Below are 23,708 nucleotides of genomic sequence, written 5' to 3'. Positions count from 1 at the left end.
CTAATGCCATTAATTATGTACCATAACTCTTTGTGTTTCATTATTATAGAAATGACTCGTGGATCAATGCCATAGTTATCAACCTTTTATTTATTTTGACTGAGCCAGGAATGGAGCTAGAGCTGACATGTTCTTTCTATACTTTAACTTTTTCTGTATCACAGAAAGTATTTCTAACTCGGTTTTTTGTGTCTAGCCTATTTTTTTACTGAACAAAAGCTATTTCTGCTGTTATGACCCGTCTAGGGGTGGCCAGATCATAACATGAAGGATCCATCCTCTTCAGATCCCAAGCAGCCAACACACATGAATTTGAACATTTTATAATGTTATTTATTTTAAAAAGATGTATTTTTGATTGAGGTGTTACAACAAGTGGAGCATATGGCTTCAGAGTGAGCTAATTCTGAAAACAAACAAAATGAAAGTAGCTGAATATTAACCAACTTGCCTAATTGAAAGTAAATAAACCAAATGACAAAAACTTACCTCCATAATTAAGAAAAACATGAGAAAAGTAAGAAAACATAAACGGCAGCTCACTCCTACAACTCCAAGAACTTTACAAGGGGTTCACAGACAAACAGTGTGACCGGTTGAGATGAGCTGAGGATGGATGGCAGGAAGTCCTCGTCTCCAGCGTTTACATCCGTCATCTCTGGGAGGCCACCAATTGGATGTCTCCGGTGTCTTCTGGGAGCCAATCAGGGACGGGCACCTGCACACTCATGTTTGCATGATTAATTTTACGACGCCAGTCGTGACACTACCAATAACTAAATATACAGAAGGTTATATTTATCATTTAGGGAGGAACTGCTATGTTTTTTTTTCTTGCTTTATTTTGCCATATATGAATAAACTCCTGGCTCAGGGGTTCAGTGTCTCCCACATGTCCTCTCAAAACTCAGTTGCTGAAAATGGATGCTCATGCTTAGCCTGGTTCTGCTGGAAGTTTGTTTGAATCCATGGTTTTGCAAATTGCCTTCAGATATCCGTTGTAAATTGGGGAAATAAATAATACAAAATTATAAATTATAAAATATGAACTGGATTTATTTAAAAAATGTTTTATTTACGTTTGAATTATATATAAAAAGAACAACTATAATCTATGAAATATTCCTGTATGAAATATTTTCCCTTTCACCCTTTGTAAACACGCTCAATGAATTGGTCATTTTGCATTACTCTGCAGCCTATATTACCTAAAACGTATAAAATCAGATACATGAGTCGACTCGTTCAGAGCTTAAGCGTTCCCTCTGTGATGGCGGTGAGAATCTCCTGAGTCATGGGTACGTAGCCTTTACCGTCCTCCAGGAAAAACAAAGGGTCTTGGATGACGGCAGGGTCAAAACCCTCCTCAGCCAGTTTCGCCTTCAGCTGCTTGAATGTCCCAGTCACCGCTACAGCATCCTGTCCCAGGAACAATTGTTGTCACTATGAGAATTTTTAAGTTGATTTGACAAACGTTTTGCGTCTTTCTCTCTCCATTGGGTTACCTGGATCCGTAAGAAACGTGGCCTGGCGTAGCTGGGCAGGTAGTTTTTGACGTGCTGATATATAGCTGTGCCATCAAAGTCCGTGTTTTCTTTCAGCTTCAGCGCCGCCATTCCAATCCTTCCTTCGTGCCCTAATCAGTCCCAGTCAATGTGAAAAAAACAACTTTATTAAGCCATAAATCTTTAACTTGAGAACAACTTTTCCAACAATGGTAGAAAAGGTTATCCCCAGAAGTCATATTCAATATTTTCATTACTTTCTATTTGATGTGCTACAATGATAAAACAAATATACATATTCTTGCCCAGTTAAAAACAGAAATCTATATTTCTATTTACAAAGTTGTGAAACGGGTAGTAATGACGTAAAAGTTACCTGGCACCTTCACGCCGTAAACATTAGCCTCCTCAATAAAATCCACTGTTAGTAAATGATCAGCCACCTCTGTGGTTGCCACGTTTTCTCCTTTCCACCTGCACAAGACGACAACACAGCCTGAGCACATGGAAAAGTTAGCTGCAAGTTGGAAGAATAATAATTTAAAAAATCCAATGTTGTGAAAACTATTACACCTGGAGAATAATCAATAAAGCAAAAAGTCAAATATTTAAATTTCTCAACAGCTAATGTCTCCCATAGAGTGGTTAGATTACCGAAAAAAAATTCCAATTTCAACAATTATATATTCTGCCGCAGACAACTCAGGCCTCAGAAAATAGTAGTATTTTAAGTGAAAACTAGCTTACAAACATTTATACCAGCTGATACCACTTTTACATTAGACCTTTTTGTGCCTTAATCATGTTCAGATCTGGAAAAATAATGACGAAAGATGATCTCATGTGTCCATTATGCCTGTCTACTATAAGTATAACCAACAGGCCAGGCTCGGATGCAGAATATTTAAACCCTGCCTACAAACTGCAGACAAGAATTCCTGATTCACAAACACAACAAAAAAAAAAAACTAACACAAGATATCAGTCAGAAATCTCTGTATCAAGATCATTAGAATTATACATCTATATGTTCTCATTGAAATTGTGATACCATCAGTGTTACAAGAGCATTAAATATGATTTCACCAAAAAGAGCAACTGTTTTGGTGGTAAACACTATCAATTAACCAACTTTGATTCTGTCTTCATAGACTCATTGTCTTCTCTTAGTGTCCATCTGTATAGATTTTTCCATTTTGTCCCTGCCACGGACCTGAAAGTGTCTCCAATGCGGTCCTGAAAGTAGACAAATCCCTCCTCGTCTATCCTTAAAAGGTCGCCGCTGTTAAAGTAGAGGTCTCCCTGCTCAAAGACGTCTCGCAGCTTCTTCTTCTCCGTCTGCTGTTTGTTCTTGGCATAGCCATAGAAAGGGGTTTTCTGTCCTATCTTCCCCACCAGCAGACCAGTTTCGCCTTTACATTAGAGAAAAGAAAACGCGGTAAGTTTTGAAAAAAGACAAGGCAGGATGTTAGATTTGGATCTGAACGAACTCACCTTTAGGGACTTCAATGCAAAATCCTCTGGAGTTTCTGACTGGCTCCTCTTTTTCTGTGTCATACCTTATAAGGGCGTATGGCGATGACATCTGAAAAGAAGTTGGGAGATTATTATGATAAATGAAAAATAATAAATCATTTGACAGCAATTTGAATGTATATGACAATGTGTCCTGTAAAGATAAAAATTTGACAAGCACAAACAATATACATGTACACATTTGATGCTAATTTCTCACCTTGTAGAGAAAATGCTCTCTGCCGATGGCTCCAACTTTTCCAACGTAGTTGACAAATCCAACATTAGATTCTGTCGCTCCATAGCATTCGCAGATGCGAACGTTCCCAAACCGCTGCAGGAAGTCAACCCAGGTGTCCGACCTTATCCCGTTCCCCAGAGCCAGTCTCACTTTATGATCCTTGTCATTGTCTTTCTGAGGGGAGGGTGAAGGAGAGATCAGACACAAATAAAACATCTTTACGAGCAATGTTGCACACTGATGCAAGAGCAGAGTTAGGTGTTGTCATTTTAGTGGCTTATAAAATGTATCGCCATGTTGTTGGACAAATTAAAATGAGAAATCGGTCAGCGCGTGAACGAGAATGCAGTATTGTAAACATAGCATCTGGAATTTTAAAAGCTTTTTTAAAGTGACTATAGTAATTCAATTCAGGTTATTTAGATAAACTGGCCTGAATAGAAATTAAATAAATTTTTTGAATAGAGAAAAAACTGTGGATTTTATTTTGTCCTTACACTTTCTGGCACGCACGATTTGGTTCGGAAGTCACAAATGAAAAGTTGAGCATTTGCTACTTAGCTATTTAGTGCTGCTGAGTTTACAAAGCTTATTTGTGATTTTTTTTCCTGGAATTTTAATAAGATGTTTGTGTTTCTTCAATCTGGCTCTTCAATCTTTATGCATACAGGAAAAGCAATATGCATAAATTTCAGGTCTCTTACGATGATGGCCTGAGGATGCAGCGATGGAGTAGAGCCAATCAGACGTTTGTAAATGTCAGTGTACCAACTTGTGCTGCTGTGCTTTGAAACATTACGTACAGATGTATGTGTAGGTTAACAGACTGTGTACAGCATCATTCACACGTTGACCAATCCTGTTCAAAACTCAGTGAGGTTTTTCTCTGGTTTGTAGAGTCACTGGTGCCTTAGTTAATATGGCAGTGGATGATTATTTTATTTTTATTGTTCTTGTTGTCGTTCTGTCTGTTTCTTGTTTTTTTACGGACCATAATTGTGTCTGAATAAATGTGACTGATTGATTGATTGGCTGTAAGATATATGAAATAAAAGGAAAGCAAATCTTTATTTCGAGCGTGTAAAATGGCAGGGAAAAACATTAAGAAAAGGAAACATTATAATAATTGAACATAAAAAACAAAACTTTCACATATCAACAACTAATGGCTCAAAGGCTAAGAAATTATCAGCAAGGATTCTACATCCCCATTGAATCCATTCTGGTTAGCTGCATTGCTACACTGTAAGGCAAAGAAAAAACCCTGTGTTGTACATAGAATACAGAGAGTGAAATCAACAGGAAAGCAGCCGACCTCATAAACAACACAACCCGCCCCTGTCTGGCCTCCTGGTCTCTGTCACAATGTGCCCACAGGCTGGCTCCACCAGGCTGAGGACAAGCTTCTCACACCAGGCTGTTACAGTCATAAACTCTCCCTGCTTTTCACATCCCTCCCAATATATCAGTGTCAACAAGCCCCTTCCACTGGGTCCTCAGCCACACGGCACTCTTAACACAGTGCTCCTGTATGTGTAGGCCAGCTCCTTTTATATTTCTACAGGTTTTTAAATGTAATTTAAATGTTTTCGGGCTATCAAACAAATCTTAATTTCACACAAACAGGAGTAAATAGCTAAAGCTAGCTAACTTGCTAGAGAGCTAGAGGTTTGGAAATTGTGATCTCATTTATTAAGGAAAAATGAAACGTCCAAACCGATGAATAAGAAACTAATAAATCTAATAGTATCAAACCTAACAACTGCTTGTGACTCAGCTTTGTTTCTAGTCTGTTCTTGCCTTCCAAACTGTGTTGCTTTTTGAATGTTTTTAGCCTCCTTCATGTCAGACAGGTTCAGTTTTTTTACTTTTATTTAATTTAATGAGTCTTGCAATGGGCTGCGCAATGGCGCAGTTTGTAGCACTGTTGCCTTGCAGCAAGAAGGTCCTGGGTTCGATTCCCGGCCCGGGGTATTTATGAGAATTTGCGTGGGTTCTCTCTGGGCACTCTGACTTCCTCCCACAGTCCAAAAACATGACTGTCAGGTCAATTGGTCTCCCTAGGTGTGTGAGTGTGTGAGTGTGTGTGTGTGGTTGTTTGTCCTGTCTGTCTCTGTGTTGCAGACTGGCGACCTGTCCAAGGTGTACCCCACCCCCCGCCCAGAACGTTAGCTGGAGATAGGCACCAGCAGCCCTCCTGACCCCACTAGGGACAAGGGTGTTAGAAAATGGATGGATGGAGTCTGGAATCAGACTGTGTTCAGCTAAAATAAGTGAGATCAGCTTCCTAAAAAGGGGTTTAATCACATTGTCATGATATTCTAAGAGAATCTTTTTAGGTTATCTAGCATTCAAATTCACATGATTGACTGAAGCATTTAAATTGCCAATTTTTTGCCATTTCTCAGGTAGACGAAGTCTGAAAAATGGCAAATATCTTTAACGTAATGCTATTCTGTTAATAACATAACCTTGTCTGGTTATGCTGGAGGTTTCTTCCTGTTAAAAGAGAGTCATTCTTCTCCACTGTTGGGGAGATGATTAAATTATCCAAGTTCTTGGATATTTAAGCAATGATGAAACTTTTTAAAGAAGGTTGGGTCTGCTGCTTGATCAAAATGTGCTCTGAATTCAGCAGAATTAATAAAGATCTTTTGGGATCATGTGATATCAAACTAATGTTTACCTTCGGTGTGTTGCACAGGTAACGTATGATCTCTCCTATGTACTGAATGGCGGTCACATTGTGCTTTCTGCAGTCATTCCAGAAGTTGGAAACGGAGAATTTCCGTCTCAAAACCACAGTGATGCCTGCAAAAGGAAGATGCACAGATATCAGCAGAAAAGGAGACACGCGGCTAGCTGAGGGCTCAGTAGTGTTTACAAGTTTGTAAACTGAGCTTTGAGTCCTTCAAACACAAACATTGGAAACCAGAACCAGATTGCTCGTTACTTGAGGTCACGTATACTGGTTTAACCGTTCATAAGCTTGATATCATCATGGACGCAGAGCAGCGGACAGTCAGTGACTAAATAGCTACAGGACATTGTCACATTTTTAAGCTTTTGATTTAAGATAATTAACTTTCTTTTAGCTTCTTCTCCACATTTTACGCTCTAGCTACTCATGGTTCACTCATCGACTCTTTCATTGTCATAGACGACATGTCTGATTTAAGTCTCTCATGAATTACCTCGCTCTATGGCTCCGCAGAGTCCCATCAGAAAACCAGAGGTGTGATAGAGAGGCAGGTACAAATAGAGAACATCGCTGGAGTGCACACCAACCATAGCCTGGAGAAAAGATGACATCCATACCCTCTCGTGGTTAACTACAGCTGCCTTGGGAAGTCCTAAAAGATAACATTGCCATTAAAAGCCTTTTATGTGTAGTTCAAGGCCACAAGTAGCGAGAAACGCTACAGAACAAACAGGTCAAGGTCAGACGAGGACGGCTGATTACCCGTGGTCCCCGACGTGTAGATGTAGAGCGCCGGAGTTTTGAGGTTGATGTTTGCCCTCAGCTGCGGTGACAGAGGCTCGTCACAGGTCTTCTCGAGCTTATCGGAGAGGCTTTCGATGCCTTCTACGTCACTGTGGTCGCTGAGGATAAACACGCGGATGCCCTGCTCTCTCAGAGCTGGCAAAACCTCTTCTACGGCTCCTCGCAAGTCTCAGAGAAAGAGAACAAAAGTGGCATTGGAGCTCTGTGCAAATATGAACGGTAGTTCTCAAGAAAGTTACGAATAAATCCAAATGTTGCAAATGTAGTTTAATCTAAAATTATTTGATTTATTGTCTGTGGCACAAAGGGGCGGGGGAGAGCAAACAGGAAACTGCACAACAGACGTGACATTTATGCCAGTATAAACTTTTAACAGCACTTTTCAGAGTGCAAAAAAAAAATCGTGTTTATTGCCATTGTGTATTTGGTTGAACAATGTCGTTAAACTATGCATTCTGTATTTTTTTCTGTCAATGGTTTGTATGACAAGTCAGAAGTCAAAATTTCAAGTGGAGACTTGAAAAATCCAACATGGCCACCTTGAATATAATTTGATGCCCAAATAAAGACAAAAAAAATATTTTTTATCTTGTTTTCTAAACATTTGTGTCTCAAATCACACATATTCTACAAGCTCCTTTAGTGAACACTATGTTAGTGATTGAAAGGTCAAAATTCAGAGAAATACATTGTTATTAGCTTGTGTCGCTCTTAACAGTGTATTGTGCTGGTTAATAAACATACTGATTACCAAAGCCCACCGTTTTTCCAGCTGCAAACTGGAGCAAAATTAGGTTGGGCTTAATATCACCCAACCAAGATCAAACTTAACAAGAACACAACACTATAGAAGCACGTACCACAGGAGGAACTCGGCCCACAGTTTGAGAACCATAGTCTAACTAATTTCAGTAGTTAGTTCATGTTCTGTTTGTGTCGAAATAAACACAAATCCCTTACAACATTAGCACTGGCTTCAATAGACACTCAAAAACAGGAACAAAGAAAGCTCATTGAACAAAATCACTCATTTCTGAGCAAGTCACGTGACAATGAAAAATGGGACACACAAAAAAATAAAAATAAAAACTGCAGAAATTCTACAAATGGACCCCTCTGAAAAGTGGCTCCAGCTTACCAGCACCGGCGATGAGGACCTTGGCTTCGCAGCAGGAGAAGCAGTGCACCAGAGACTTGGACCTGATGTTGGAGTTGAGGAGCGACGCCACGCAGCCCAGCTTGGCCAGACCCAACCAGAGCCACACAAACTGCGGCTCGTTGCCCAGAAACAGCGCGGCTGTGTCCCCCTCTTTCAGCTGGGCGTGCGTCGACAGAGCCCTGGCCACTTTGTTGCTCTCCCTGTCGGCCTGGCTGTACGTGTAGGAGCTCTCCTCGAAGATCAGAAAAGTCTTTTCTGGATGCTTCTTCGCTCTATCCAAGAAGCAGTCCAGCAGGCTGGAAAAGTTCTTCTTGATTTTGCCCATTCGCATGCCGATGCGAATTGCAGTGACCGCGTATCTTAGATCTCCCAGAAAATATGGATTTCGCAAATAGATGAACAATGGCAAAATTGCCAAAACGGTAAACAGGATGTATGCAATCATTGTGCTCCGGATTGCAGACTCAGTCAGTCCTGAAGGTTGAGAGAGCCTCAAACACTGCAGTGAAAAGTTCTGACTCGTTTACGCCTCCTGAACTTTGCCCAACTTCTCCCTCTTCTGGTGGTAAGAAAGAAAAAAAAACGGGTCCACATAAGTTTTTCATTTACAAACCGCTGCTGAAAGGGAAAGTATGTGTTCCCAGGGTCCTATGTTCCAAGGGTTCAGCACAATCGTTTGGGCTTAAAACGTCAGATCATTTAAAACATAACAGTGAACAAAAGGGGTTTGTTGAAGTCTAGAGACAAAAAGTACTCAGTGGGATGACGTGCATGTTTCCCATTTATAGTTATTATCACTGATTGAGATCAGTCATCAGAGTTTTATTAGATATTTAAAGTTATCTCATAGTAACTAAATCAGTGTGGTTTAAAGCGTCAATCTGCATTGTGTGATAAATCAGACCAATCTTATAACTGATCCTGTTTTAGATCAGATATAATAAACAACATAGTTTCTACCCGCTAAATCCCTGAGTAACAACAGTGGCTTTGTTGACATTTTTAGTACATATTTTAAAGTCAGAAATGTATTCGCACATCTCTGAGTTTAAATTCTCAGCTCTGCACACACACCATGACACAAAGCTCAGGGCTTTTGAGGGCTACTCCGAAACTTAGTCATTGCCTGAAGTCATACTGTACATCTGGAAGCATTTGCAAACATGCTGAGTTGGTTTTAAAGTACCAAACCTGTGTTGCTACTTCAGCCCCACATCGATACAGGACTTGTCTTATGTTTTCGTTCTGCATGTGGCCCTCACATTTCGCTCTAAAACATTGGCACAGCTCTGAAATACAGAAAATGTCTCCTTTCCACACACTCATATGCTTAAAGAACGGATGAGCATGTTAGCTGCAGGCGTCTGGAAATTAATTTACAAAATGAACTGGATTTGTTGATATCCACAATTTGTTTCTGCAGAATAGGAAAATTTCTTTAAATTTTTCCAATGTTTGACAAAAACGATGTGCTGTCTTAACATACACTCAGAGGTTTCTTTTCATTTAACTTTTTCATCTAGCAATGTATGCAAACATCTGGTGTAGCAGCTAAATTCAAAGTAACCACACATTTCTTAAACACTGTTAGTTGTGGCATTTTTTTTTATAGAAAAGAAGATTTAAAAATAACAACTGAAATATTTTTAATGTATCTGGACATTGCAATGTAGACTATTCATTTCGTATGGTGCAAACACACTGAGATAGTCATATGAAAATGTTCATGTATGCATTGTTGTAGCAGCCAGTGCCTTTAAAATGCATCAAATGTAAACTTTTTTTTTCAAACAGAAATGTAGCGGTAAGCTAATTATTTTGTTCTTGGTTTTGTATGGCCATATTTTCTCTTGTCCTACTGACAACTTGTTTTCTCAGGTTTTTTTTATTTTTTTAAACAGTTTGAAATAAATTAATAAGAGAAAGAAAACTTTCAAGAATCTAAATGATCTGTTGAGTTATCCTACATTTGGGGAAAAAAAATCAAAGATTACCTTTCATTGCTCTCTATATTCCTAATTTAACTAAGTAAACTGTCCATAAAGGAATAACAAACTCTATAATATCTAAAAAAAAAAAAGAAAAAAAGAATGATGTGCTTCAATGAAATGAGTCCAGCTGGTTTAAATGGTGATGTGGTACTCAGGAAAATTATTCATTATTGTTTTGTTTGTGTTATCACATGACGATTTGCAGTTTAGGACTTCAAATCAATGTCTGATCAATGTCTCAAAATAAATGTTGGACTTTACTAACATTTTGCCTAAATTTTAGCTAAACCCTTTCAGACAGGCGTGGCATTTTTTGTAGAAACAAGAAATTTGTAGAGACCTGTTTTTATAAACCGATATCCTAACTCTCTAAAACCTTTCACGGTTCTGATTATGTTCTTAGACAAGACAGAAGTTCTGATTTTATCGACGTCTCTTTCCAGGACAAAGTTGGAGACTTTTTGTTCTCACCCCAGATATGGACTTGAACTCCACTGTTTTGGGTTTATTTTAGATTTCTGGTAATTATTTAGACCTGCTTGTCTTTAAAAATACCAAAAGCGGACATTTGTGTGAATTGACCCTTTATAGATAAACTGAATAACTAACTGATCCCTTAGACTCTTTATAACAACATTACAGTCACTGCAGAGATAAATATGCAAAGCTCTTCCACTATTTCTTTGAAAAGCATTTAAATATGTTAATTAGATCTTGTCTAAATTTGTACACATACCAAAAATACTGTTTTTGCAATGCACATCATATTAATAACGTGCATGATTTAAAAGTAGGAAGTGATACAAATTGCTAACCAAAATATCTTCATTATCACTGTTTAAATTAAAAGTCCAAGTAAATATATATATATTTAAAACAAAAAAAACATAACATTCTTTAAACATATCATGATATTTTCACTCTCTGGTTGTGAAGCAATATTTTCAGAAGTTCAAATCAAATAATAAAGGTTTGATTAGATTTATTTTTTGTTAGCAGTTGTACCTTTATTGTCAGTCAACTAAACGCTTTTAAAATATTCCTTGGTCTCTTTCACCATAAAAAAAATGCACCATAAAAAAAATGTCAGCAGTAAGAGAAAGGTCAGAGCATGGCGCCACCTTGTGTTCTCCTTCTCGCCCGACACTTTTGACATCTGGATTCGTAACATCGGGCTCCTGATGGGCAAAAATACTGAAAACCTGCACAATTTACTGTAACAGTAACTTTAAGTTTAGGCAGTTTTGCTTATTTTCACAGACATTGGTCGATAACATCAATTTATAGCTTACAGATTATTACTTCAACTGAGCCCTAAAGGTGTATAAAAGCAATGCTTATGACAAAAGGTCCCATTTTTTAAGAAATTATGAAATATTATCCATGCTGTGTTTTAGCTGTAACAAGATTCACCACATTCCACCTCTGAAAAGATAAATCTAAACACAAATGTGACACTGAGTTAAAAAAAAAAATCCAAGCAGTTAATACAGCATGGTGAGCAGTTATTATGCTATTTACAACAATGTAGTTTTATGATTACCTTGTGATTGTGCTTATCGGAATACTACACTGATTATTGTGTATGTTTAAAAAAAAGGAACATGAGGATACTGACATTTGTCTCCCTGAGCTGGAAATCATTGGTTAAAAAAATGTAAAAATAAATCAAACGCTATGAAAGCCTCTCGCACGGCCAGTGGAGCTCATTACAGCTTCATGCTTCCTGACAGGATGGAGCGGTAGATCTCGGCCGTCAGCGGTACGTAGCTTTGCGCTCTGTCGTCGAGGATGTAAAGAGGCTCCTGGATGTTCTCCGGATCAAACCCCTGATTCACTAGCTTCGCTTTCATCTGCTTAAATGTAGCTGTGACTTCCACTGAACTCTGAAACGAGAGAAAAGCGCACCCACACGTCACCGGGACTGATCACAGCCACGCGTTCACGGCAGAACAAAAGCCCGTTTGTTTGCACTTGCATCCCCCGATATCAAGATAAAATGAAGCTTGTCTCGACTGAATTACCTGCAGCCTTATGAAGCGGGGTCGTGCATATGAGGGCAGGCAGCTAACAACGTGGTCATAAAGTTTACTTCCATCAAACCGTGCACCATTCTTCAGAGTGGCAGCTGACATCCCCGCGCGCCCCTCGTGCCCTGAATGAAAATAAAAATAACATAAATTAAAACAAAATTCACCTGTAAGTAAATTATGCTAAACAATATTTGCTAAGTGAGTATTACCTGGCACTTGGACTCCATAAACATTGGCCTCTTGCAGACAGTCACTCATCGAAAGGATGTCGGAGACCTCAGTTGTTGCAACGTTCTCACCTTTCCACCTATGTCCTCAAAATAACTTACAATCAGTTGAAGTCTTTTTATTTATTCATTTTGTCTGGTTTAGACATCTAGTAACACATAAAATTAAAGTTAATTAAGGATTTGGTAAAAAATAAATTCTGGTTCATTCATAAACGTATCCCCTCCCCCCAAAAGAAATAAGCAGAATTAAAAGAAAAGCGTGTCCTCTCTGCTATTTTATCTAAACAAGGACAAATCCACTGTGAGGAGAAGGGCAGTACCTGAAGGTGTCCCCGACACGATCCTGAAAGTAAATGAAATTGTCGTTATCGATCCTCATTAGGTCGCCGGTGTTGAAGTAAAGGTCTCCCTTTTTGAGGACATTGCGCAGCTTTTTCCTCTCCGTCTGCTCTTCGTTTTCAGCGTATCCGACAAAAGGTGTGACGTCTGTAATCTTCGACACCAGCAGTCCCGTCTTACCTGGGACAAAATACCAAGTTCAGAATAAAAAAACCAAAAAAAAAAAAAAAAAAAGATCTGTCACAAACGGCTGTAATTATTCTTCACCTTTCGAGGTCTCAATGCAGAGACCGTTAGCATCTCGCAGCGGTTCATCGCGCTCTGTGTCGTACTTCACAAGTGTGTAGGGAAACAATCTCTGCAAAGAGTATTGAAATTAGAGTCCAGTTAGAAAAATTGCTTTTAATGAGCTGCCTTTGTAAACATTTAACAGTTCAGATATGTACTGCATATTCTCATCCTTACCTTGTGCAAAAAGTGAACTCGTCCAACTGCTCCTATTTTCCCTGTGTAGTTGAGGAATCCTATATTTCCCTCTGTGGAGGCATAAAACTCAGAAATCTGGATGTTTCCAAAGCGACTCAGGAACTCTTTCCAGACTTCTGCTCGGACACCGTTGCCAATGGCCAGTCTTACTTTATGGGATTTGTCAGCGTCTCTCTACAGGTTCATGCAAAATAAAAAAGGAAACATCAAGCAGTTTGTAAAATGTAAATGAAACACTAGTTTACAGGCTCCAAGTATTTATTCTCTATTGCCATTTTTATGAAATGTTCACCTAGAAACACTGAAATGGTAGTTTTATCTGCGACAAGCACAAAACAGCAGAATGTTGAAACAGGCTTTTGATTTCCAAACTAGTTTACAGATTTTTTTAGGATCTGGACTAACACAGACCAACTCTAATACAAAATCTCTTTCTTTTTCCTTTGCCTGACAAGGAATGGAGTTACAGCTGGACTACGTTAGGAAAATGTGTGATGTAAAATAACACTGGTGAATGTTGAGATAATAACATGACTTCAAATTAATAATAAATCACTCAAATGTCTGTCGGGTTTGAGTCATAGCAAACAGAGTCCGGATAATGAGTAGTCTATACAACTAAAGAAAGAAGTGAAATTTATCATTTACATCTCAACAAGATTTTATTTAAATATTTGTTTCAGGCTGACATCTGATTTGTTGCTTATCAGACAATTTAGTTGCAGTTTCCCAAATGATTTGACCATATTGCGCTGGATTTAATAAGTTTCACCAACATGGTGAATCTTCTCTTGTGTTTCAAGTATATTACAAGCATTGCCTAAATGCTGTGCTTATGGTTAAAATAATTAACTAATATTTATTGCAGTCACTTTTATTTTTAAAAATAAAAAAAAGAGTCCATTTTAGTGTGGTTTAGCATTTTAATCTGTCCTACTTTATATCCAGTTAAACCACAACCTGAAGTTGAGAAAAATCCAAAAAGTTCTAAACTGGAACTTTTTTCCATTATATGTGCATTTAGTGAGTAAAGCCAGCAGCTAAAAGAATGTTTTTATGAATACAAATTAATGTACAAAAAATTATCTGCATTTATTAAGGATTATTTGAAATTATTTGATTTTGTTACTTTTGAAAATTGAGAATTAAAAATAAGTCTGGAAAACCATTTTTAATACTCGGTTTGATCTTTTTCCTTGCACTTATCTAGATCTGGAACTTCCTTGCTTGTCTATGCTTTCTGACGCTGCACGGCAGTGTGACTGCAACAGAAAAACACTGAAGCTGTGGGTCTATCAGCTACATTTTCAGACAGAATCAAACACAGGCTCGCTTTTCTGCAAAACTGCTGAAAAGCTTGACTTTTTGCAAGTTGATGTGATCAATTTTTAGCTAAAATTGATACCATTTTTGGACATGTTCTTACTCCGTGAATGTAAGAATCGAAACTAATTGAAACAAGCGAAAACATGTGCATTCCCTGACCTTTGTCCCATGTGGCTTAAATAGAATGACCATCGACCTGAACTGTAAACTAGTACAGGAAGACGTGGCCGCTTAGCTACTTGATATGTCTTCCAAAGTAAAGGCCAGCATCTATTCCGAGAGATGACCAGATAAAGAAATCTGGTGACTCCTGCGACTTGTGCACGATGCAAACTGACACTGAGCGCCATGTGATGTAACAAGATGCTCTGAATGGCATACACTCAGAAACTATGTATACAGTACTACCAAATATAAATAAGCGTTTGTGACATGTAACTACGATGATGTCAGTTCTGATATTTAAATAAATAAATAAAAAAATATCTTATTTTCATGCTGCCTCGAACGAGGCAGATGAAGTGGGTGAAGACTGGAACACGATAGTGAAGATTTAATGATTTCTATTTTGGAGAGCCAGCTGTGCTCTGCGTTGGGAATGTACAGATTTGGAAAGTTCCCTCTGACAAGACCTGCCTCTGTGGCGACTTGTTGCAGCCGCTCTGCAGCCGCTCTGCCTCTGCAGCCGTCTTTGCCTGATTTTTTATTTTGTTTCGGGGTTTTTTTGCAGTTGCACCAGTAAGTAAAGCCAGTAAAAATGAAAGATTTGGTCAATTTGTTACAGCAAAATGAAAAAAATGTGTTGCATTTGACTTTCACAAAGAGCTTCAGTGAAAAATAATTTCAGAAAAAGGATGTTACAGCGGTGGACTTTAGGAGAAAAACCTAAAACAAGCTCAGGAAAAAATGTAGTCCAAACCAAGACCAATCTGGAATACAATAATGTCAGCCTGGTACTTTAAGATTTTTGTTAGTTCCCCTAGATTTAACTGAAAACTTGAGGAAAAGTTGTGTCTTTGAGACTGGATCCTGATAGAAAATAGCCTAGAGATTGAGCGGTTATGCACCATTCAATCGGCCAATTTTATTTCTGAATTTCTGACTTGGGATCCACAAGTCAAATTCTGAGAAATTATTATTCTGCCCCTGCATCTAAAGCCTGAAACTAGTATCAGCCAATAAAAGCCTAATGGTTGCATCTCTTATCCAAGCTAAAACTGGTTTTTTGCTAAGAGTTTGTTAAATGTCAGCACAAGACTTGGTTAGGAGCCTTTTCATGCTATGAGTCATTCAGCCCACGAAGCAAAAATAACCCCCTGAACCTGGTCAGGTACTAAACTCAAACTAAGTGAAAAACAAAAATTAAACACTTTAAAAAAATCTCCAGAAAGCCTGAAGAAATCCTCCCTAGTATCCCTTTAAACCACATGTGTCAAGCTCAAGGCCCGGGAGCCAAATCTGGACCGCCGAAGCTTTTCATGTGGCCCTCCGGACTCTAAATTACATCAATAAGTCCTTCCAGTTTTTCACAAATCTGCAAAATTCACACAAAATCAACAGATCAACACTTTTTTTTCTGATTTTACTGACATTTTTTTCTTAAAATTGGCCAAAAACATTGGGCTTATGTGACTGCTGCCTCAGCCTTAGCTGATGTCAAGCTATAGTCCTTGATCGATGCAGCGATTAATAAAAAGTCACATTTAACATCACTCATTAATGCAAATATTGTAAAAAAAAATAATATAAAAATCTTACAAATATTTCTAAATTAGCACCACAAAATCTGTGACACAAAATCCTGGATGGACTGACCAGTGTGAAGAGATGTTCAATATTATTTAAATTTAAGAAACCCTTACTGAACACTGAAACAAACAGATGTATTGATATTTTAACAATTTAATGGGTTTTATCGATACATTCTGGCACAACCGGCCCCTTAAGAACATTCAGATGTTTGACTCGGCCCAGAATGAAAATGACCCACGCTTCCTGCTTTAAAGGAAGCCCGGTACGCAAAGCAGTAATGGTTTACCTTTGACCGTATTGTAAATATTAATGGCATCATTTCAATTTTACCTTTGGTGTGCAGCAGAGGTAGCGCATCACTTCTCCGATATACTGAATGACAGTCACATTGTATTTCCTGCAGTCGTCCCAGAACTGAGAGGCAGAAAACTTTCTTTTCAGAACTAGAGTTGACCCTTCAAAATAAATCATCACAGAACACAAATATTAGTACCTGATAAATGAAAAGTTCATTCACCTAAATTGTGCATCCCCAACAAATACTTTCCTGTTGCTTAGAAAATTAACCTGTAAGAATAACAGCTCACCTTTTGAAAAATCTGATATTATATTCAATTTAATAATGAAAATAAAAATAAAAAAGCACCGTGCACTCTAGTTTTTAGTTTAAATATTCATCTTCAGTCAATTTAATAGATGAACTATCACTTTGCACAGCCATTTAAAGGTTTTGCGTCCATGGATGAACTGGAATCATTCGATGATTCTTTACAGCCCTAAAAATGCAACGCTACAATATTCAATTGCATCCTTCTATTTCACCACAATACATTCTAGCGCAAAAAATCCTAATAAGACACGGAGGAGTGCAGCTGTAAATGTGAAAAAGGTCTTAATACTTCAATAATCAAAGGATCTTCCATTTGCTTAATCAAATATTGAATAGTAGCAAGAACGAATACTTTTAAACTGTGTGGCAAATAAATAAACACATCAGACAACAAATCTGTGATAATTCTGCACAGCACCAAACTTCATCAAACACACACAATGCTTCTACACACACATGCACTCTCTGCGTAACCTTTCGCCTATTTATGGAAAGCGCAGCCAGAGAAGGATCAGTACAGATTATTGGTTCCTTGTGACAAAAGACTCTTTCACTGGGACTGAATAGGAGCAGGATAATCAGGGTCTGTGCAGTGTGCAAAGAAACAGAATTCATCTGCAGTTTGCAGATTTATAGCGATAATCGGAGCTTAAAGAAGACTGTAGAAGATCTAGAATTGCTCTGGTCATAAATAGCCACACATTTGATTGTTTATTGAGGCTAATGAGTGATTATATCCTGGGTTATGCAACTATAGATTTAAATCACATGTGACAAAGCTCATCTTTGTGTAACAGAAGATTTTACAGGTTTACCTGGCTTATCTGCGTAAGTTTAAGACATTGCACAAATTGCAGAGGAATAATTGATACGATCCTTAGGTTTAGGTAAATGCTTTTATTTGCCAATTGAATGGGTAGAATTTTTTTATTATATATTTTGAAGATTGTGAAAGCCAGAACCATCAATCTGTGTCTTAGGCTGCCAGGTCAGCGTGCGCTGGGCCAGACGTCAGAAAGGCCTCAGCAGCAGGTCCCAAAGATTTTTATTTCTTTTTACTGAATGTGTGTTTAACAAATATTGTACTTCATAACTCATAGGTCCAAATTAGGTGAGTTGCATTAATATTTTTTGGATTTTTATGGACACAAACAACATTCAAGTATTTGAAATTGATGAAGTTCTAGTCGATTTCTTTGGGAACAACATGGAGTTGTTAGCTGTGGGACACATTAAGCCTACCATGCTTCAGTTCGTACCTGCTGATGTAAAGGACTATCTGTTAGTATACTATTTTTTGCATTAGTAGAAGTATTTCTCCTTAGTGGATAGGGCAACAAAAATGGCTTCAGCTCAGGGGCCCGGGTCCTTGTATTTCCGGCCTTGAGCGTACAGGTTAAAAAAAGACAAAAAAGGTTATGGTGGGTGGGCTAAAAAAAAAAAAAGATTATTTTAAAACTTATTTGTGAAAAGTAGAAACAAGTCTGTAGAGCAAAAGCAGAGACAAAAGATAAAACCCACCAATTTCTCAGAAAATTATTTTTTTGCCAAGTATACTTGCTGAAATCCTAAAGAAACCTCTTAAAAGCAGTTTCAAAGATTTTAAAATGATTAACTTTGTGTTTGAATTCAGATTCTTAACAGAGTAAATTTGGGCAGTTTTATTAATATTTATCAATATCTCATATATTTATTTCCCTGCAATTTAGACACAGTGTAAAAGTGTCCACACTGCTTACATTGATTCAGATAAACATCCTGCACTGCATCACTGACAGTCACATGGCTGAACAAATACAACATGACCAATCTATTTCATCAGGGAGTGTAGCACTCTTTAATGTTACCTAGAATTTGAACTACGCATTTTCGCTCCAAACCTATTTAATCTGTTTATATATATATTTTCTATGGTTTTCATGATTTTTTACCAAATGTGAAAAATATTTTTTTAAAAACATCACTTTTTCAAATCTGATTATTCTCCTGTTTTGTTGAACAGGGTGAAAGAAAGGAAACTTGTGAAATGCAAGGAATCTAACACAGCTTACAGCCAGTTAAATAAAACACGGCCCATGTTAGTAACTTTTTTTGTGTTCCCACCTGTTTCCATGCAGCCAAGAAATCCAACGAGAAACCCTGCTGTGTGGTACAGCGGCAGGTTGACGTACATGACATCCTTGGATTTTACACCGTATGCAGATATAACAACCAGAGCTGATAGGAGGCGATTCTGATCGACCAAAGCTGCCTTAGGAAGACCTGAAGTACAGCAACACACACATAACTGGTGTTTGAAAACCAAAGGATTCACTCCATGCCTTATAGGAACAGGTTGCCACAAGATACTGAATAAATGCTGAAATACCGGTAGTGCCAGAGGTGTAAATATAGACGGCAGGACTTTTGAATGTGACGTGTGATCTGATGGATCGAGGTAGCGGTGTGTCCGCGGCTTCTTCCACTTTATCAGAGAAGCCCACGATTCCTGGAGTGTCGCAAGATTTGACCAAGAGGAGGACCGTGACACCCTGCTCCATCAGTGAGGGCAGCACATCCTCCACTGCCTCTTTCAGCTCTGCAAAGAAAAGAGCAATAATATTCATTAAGACAGGCGCAGACAAATTACTAAACATTTATTTGAAAGATCTTCAGTTACAAATATTAGTTGCTAACAGCACCCTACAAATTTATTGAAATACCTAAAATTGCTTTATTTAATTGTTTTATACCAAATTATTAACAACTCAGAGCCTCTGGTAGCTTTAAATTATTAGTCAATGACTTCTTGGTTTCATTAGGTAAAAACATAATGTGACATGAAGGTCCAGTTTCCTTATTCACAAATTCAGCAACGTAGCCGCCTTCAGCTGTGTTACAGCTAATTTTAGTTAAAGACAATTATTTATTAGTGTAGGATTTCTCTCCCTGGTGAATAAATATGGTTAAAAAAAATTGCGTTGCTTGTTTTTAAATCTTTCTGTGCATACAGGTAATAAAATGAAAATGTAAAACTTAAAATGACTTATTCTAACCTCACATCTGAGGTAAAGACAGGAATGTAATAACACCTTTAAGTCTATTTCAAACAAATCAAACCCTCAGCTCCAAAAAGATGAATAATATTATTTGATGATTTCTCAAGCGAAGGTTGTGTTTGTGTTTAACACATTTTTAGCAGATTGCAGTGACAATTTTTTCTTTTATTTTTTTACTTTACAGATCCCCACAAGTACTTAACATACTAAATACCCCAAAACACACAAGTCAAAGAAGTGACGTGCAAATCAAAAACCACAACAACAGAACACAAAAGAAAAGAAAACATCAAGATCATGAATTTCCTCAAAGGGCCAGATGAGGCAGAAAGTCTCAATAAAACTAACTATTAAAATATTACAGTATTTTTCTTAAATTATATGTAACATTTTTTCACATTAATGCAATTTGGCATAATACGAATAAAAACCGATTTCGTTTGACTGATGAGATTATAAACGTAAACAATAACACTGTTATCTTGAAGATCTAGAGGGCACATGTGCACATAGCTATGGTGATGGATGCAACTTCTTTCTTTCTTTCTTTCTTTCTTTCTTTCTCTCTCTCTCTCTCTCTCAAGATTTGCTTTGTTCAATGGTTTAATTTTCAGTGACATGATCCTGACCGAGCCGCTGAAAACCACTTCTCCAGCAGCTCTCCTACCTGCAGCTGCAACCAGCACCTTGGCCTTGCAGCAGTTGAAGCAGTGCAGCAGAGACTTGCTCCGGATGTTGTAGTTCAGGAGAGCGACGGGAGAGCCAAGTTTAGCCAGAGCCAGCCAAGTAAACAAAAACCTGGGCTCGTTTCCCATGAAGAGTGCGGCGGTGACCCCAGCTTCGTACCCGGGCTGAGACCGGAGCGCGTTGGCGATCTTGTTGCTCTCCCTGTCCGCGTCCGCGTACGTGTACGTCTCGTCTCCAAACGCGACGAAGGGCTTGTCTGACAGCGCGGCGGCTTGCTCCAAGAAGCGCTCCAACGCGAAGGACGGAGGTCTCCTTCTTCGGTTCGCTACGTAGCGGACTAAAATCCGCACCAGAACTCCGGCGTATCGGAGATCCATCCAGAAATAGGGGAAAAGGGTTTTCAGCGCGAAGGGGATGATGATGAAAGCGCCTGCTAAAATGGTAGAAGTGAAAAATAACTCCATGGTGAACTTTCTCCACAAGTTCTAATGTCCAGTCCTGACTGGGAGGGAAAAAAACATTCAAAACCAGGGTGAAAAAGCGGACAAGTGGGGCGGAGCGTTTCACAGAAATGTGCGGAATGAAATGGAAATGTATTTCTAGACGCAAAGACATTGGATATAACAGTAACAGATCCACAGATTTTCAGCGAGGATAGTTAGTTTTATTTATAAACCTCCAAATCCCCCAGTGTGATGCATTTAAGGGCACTCACAAGAAAACAGGTCAATCTACTTAAGTTCAGCTCAGTTGACTTGACTAAGCATTCTAACGTCAACATATCTTGTTTTTGTTTGGTTTTGTTTTGTGTAAAAACAACATTTTGGTCCTCAGGATTATTAAAAGAGAATAAGAGAGTGTTCATGTAAAAAAAAAGTGTTCAACACTTTATGTTTTGAATGCACACAGTCATGTGAAGAGGACGCAACTCAAAGAACTTAAGCTCAAAAAGTTCAGAAAAGAAGATCACATGGAGACACCCCCACTTTGGTCCGGTGGGGGGGAAAGTATTGTTGGTGAATGAAATTTGCAATATATATGTGTGTGTATTCTGATGATTTCTTTTTCATGGGAAAGTACTTGGTTTGAGAGGAGTTGGTATAGGGTCCAGGTGTTAGGGCCCCCTTTCCTTTCACACCACAGTCTCTGTCCAACATTTTTATTATTTTTTTACGGGCTGCTGGTGGGACCAAAAAATAATAATAACGAAACAGGGCAGCCTTTACTTTATAATGTAATTGCGTCACAGGGATTTTCAATTTGATACGCAGATTCACCTTAAAGGGATATAATGAGAAAACATCCTTGTTTAAGCCCAAAGACTGAAACATGAGGTTCGATCATTTGAAAAATGTAGAGGAAATTAAAACAGCAGAGTTTACATACTTATTCCCAGCATTGTAATCTGTCATTTTAATCCCTTAGACCAGTGGTTCTCAAATGGGGGTACGTGTACCCCTGGGGGTACGTGGAGGTACTGCAGGGGGTACGTGAAGCTTTTCAAAATATCTTTAAAAAATCAGTAGGCTCCTCATAATAAGTCTTGGGAAAATTATTTTGTAAAAAGTTTGATAAAATATAAATGTGTGTTCATGCACTGAAATTTATATTCAGTACTTAGTTTCAATATCCTTTAAAATAAAACGGTTTGACTGGTTTTATACCTTCCTGGTGGTCACCGTCTTCTGTTTTTCTTTTTTGTTTAACCATGCAATGTTTGCAATATGGATGTATTTGTCAGGTTCACTGATATAAGTTGTTTGGCTTTAATAAATCAGACAGTGATTTTACAGCACTGTACCTCTTTTTAATTCCAAAAATGTTTTGCCCGTGTCAGGGGGTACTTGACTAAAAATATATTCTTAAGGGGGTACATCACTGAAAAAAGTTTGAGAACCACTGCCTTAGACTATGAGTACATCAAGATATACTTGAATCACTTCAACTTTTGGTTTTAAGGAGTGACCATGGTGCTGGATGCAGTGTATGGTAGGTTTTATTATTCCACCTTTAAAATGTGATTTCAGCAGCTCTCCAGTTGAGGGCCTCCTTCATTGTGTTTTGTGTTTCACCACTGAGTCAGGTAAAAATGAAAGAATCAGACAGTTTTAAACCGCCTGCAGGTTTTTCTAGAATACGTCTACATGTGGCTTGTTCTAATTGATTGGTGGGACTCAAATGTAAGCAGACTAACAGGAATAGTTTTCATAATGAAAACAGATTTACTACAAAAAAAAAAAAAACAGGATGAGTGTAGTAGAACAAATTAACACATAAAGGAACCAAAGTGTTTAGAGTTTTTCTCAGTTGCTGTGGCACATTTCTCAGATCAGAATTAAAATTCTCAAAACTATTTGTTCAATCTTCAGTCACTTGAGTCACATGCTTAGGTACATCCACACAAACGACCATGTACAATTTTCTGCTTCTTATATTATCAATTTATTGAGTCATGTTGATTAAATGTATTACATTTAATCAATGTAATTGATTACATTGATTGATTACATTGGGGTTATTCTCTGTTGAATAACCCCAAAGCACTTAAGTGTTAGTTTGTTGCATAAGTCTTCATATGCAAAATGAAGACTTATGCAAGTTGTCATAACATGGAGGGCATATTTCTATGTATTTCTATTAGACTTTGTTTTTTCCAAGTCTGTGCTAAATTGGTTGAAATGTTCCAAAATTAACCATGACTTTTGTCAATGAAGGTTGATGTGTGAAATATTAGATCAATCAATAATCTAACGGTTTTCTGAAATAGCTCAAAGGTACATCTCATGAATTATCAACTGGAAAGTACGCAGTGTAACATTTCTGACGATAGAAGAACATGGAATTACACTGGGTCAACACTGGCGCAAAAAGTATTATATGCGACACATAGGGGCGCCACGCTAGACGGTGCACCAAAGCGATGGTGGAAAAATTATTTCCCGTCAGCAATTTCTGTTTTTTTTTTTTTTTTTTTACAGCTGTTTGTGCTTGTGTAAATAATATTATCAATAACAGAGGTACGATACTGATAAGGCACCCTTTTATCCCCCCTTCACACACACACACACACACACACACACACACACACACACCCACACACACACGCACACACACACACACACACACACACACACACACACACACACACACACACACACACACACACACACACACACACACACACACCCCAAATGCGCACACACGTTTGCGCAGCTATTTTGTGGGAACTTTCTATTGACTTCCATTAATTTCTACAGCCTAAACCTTACCTTTACCCTTATCCTAACCCTA

General features: G+C 38.1%; 2 protein-coding genes across 2 annotated transcripts; both read right to left on the bottom strand.

Moving 5' to 3' along the window:
• Positions 1-72: 72 nt before the first annotated feature.
• Positions 73-8,483, bottom strand: LOC102229067 (very long-chain acyl-CoA synthetase). The gene is made up of 10 exons (XM_005799734.3): positions 7,905-8,483; positions 6,725-6,934; positions 6,456-6,614; positions 5,948-6,072; positions 3,241-3,435; positions 3,000-3,090; positions 2,719-2,917; positions 1,882-1,979; positions 1,506-1,636; positions 73-1,419 (listed from the first exon to the last, which is right to left on the bottom strand). Exons 1-10 carry the CDS (start codon positions 8,368-8,370, stop codon positions 1,246-1,248), a joined length of 1,848 nt encoding a protein of 615 aa, XP_005799791.1. The 5' UTR covers positions 8,371-8,483; the 3' UTR covers positions 73-1,245.
• Positions 8,484-9,567: 1,084 nt separating this feature from the next.
• On the bottom strand, positions 9,568-21,203 carry LOC102228805 (very long-chain acyl-CoA synthetase-like). Its single transcript, XM_005799733.3, has 10 exons — positions 20,398-21,203; positions 19,061-19,270; positions 18,796-18,954; positions 16,413-16,537; positions 12,984-13,178; positions 12,786-12,876; positions 12,500-12,698; positions 12,159-12,256; positions 11,941-12,071; positions 9,568-11,802 (listed from the first exon to the last, which is right to left on the bottom strand). Exons 1-10 carry the CDS (start codon positions 20,879-20,881, stop codon positions 11,626-11,628), a joined length of 1,869 nt encoding a protein of 622 aa, XP_005799790.1. The 5' UTR covers positions 20,882-21,203; the 3' UTR covers positions 9,568-11,625.
• Positions 21,204-23,708: the final 2,505 nt, after the last annotated feature.

The sequence above is a fragment of the Xiphophorus maculatus genome, chromosome 4 (assembly GCF_002775205.1).
Source record: "Xiphophorus maculatus strain JP 163 A chromosome 4, X_maculatus-5.0-male, whole genome shotgun sequence".
Classification (NCBI taxonomy): domain Eukaryota; kingdom Metazoa; phylum Chordata; class Actinopteri; order Cyprinodontiformes; family Poeciliidae; genus Xiphophorus; species Xiphophorus maculatus.
The sequence above is the reverse complement of the archived record's forward strand: the minus strand, read 5'-3'. Positions and strand labels throughout refer to the sequence as shown.

What these genes read in the sequence shown, in the direction of transcription:
- LOC102228805 (XM_005799733.3), bottom strand. Translation starts at nt 20,881, where the DNA reads ATGGAGTTATTTTTCACTTCTACCATTTTAGCAGGCGCTTTCATCATC. An exon ending in ACCTCTGCTGCACACCAAAG is followed by an intron (nt 13,179 to 16,412) that starts GTAAAATTGAAA and finishes ATGAACCTGTAG; the next exon opens with AGAGACGCTGACAAATCCCA. An exon ending in TTATGGAGTCCAAGTGCCAG is followed by an intron (nt 12,072 to 12,158) that starts GTAATACTCACT and finishes ATTTTCATTCAG; the next exon opens with GGCACGAGGGGCGCGCGGGG.
- LOC102229067 (XM_005799734.3), bottom strand. Translation starts at nt 8,370, where the DNA reads ATGATTGCATACATCCTGTTTACCGTTTTGGCAATTTTGCCATTGTTC. An exon ending in GGTCCTCATCGCCGGTGCTG is followed by an intron (nt 6,935 to 7,904) that starts GTAAGCTGGAGC and finishes TCTTTCTCTGAG; the next exon opens with ACTTGCGAGGAGCCGTAGAA. An exon ending in GAGAGCATTTTCTCTACAAG is followed by an intron (nt 3,091 to 3,240) that starts GTGAGAAATTAG and finishes ACTTCTTTTCAG; the next exon opens with ATGTCATCGCCATACGCCCT.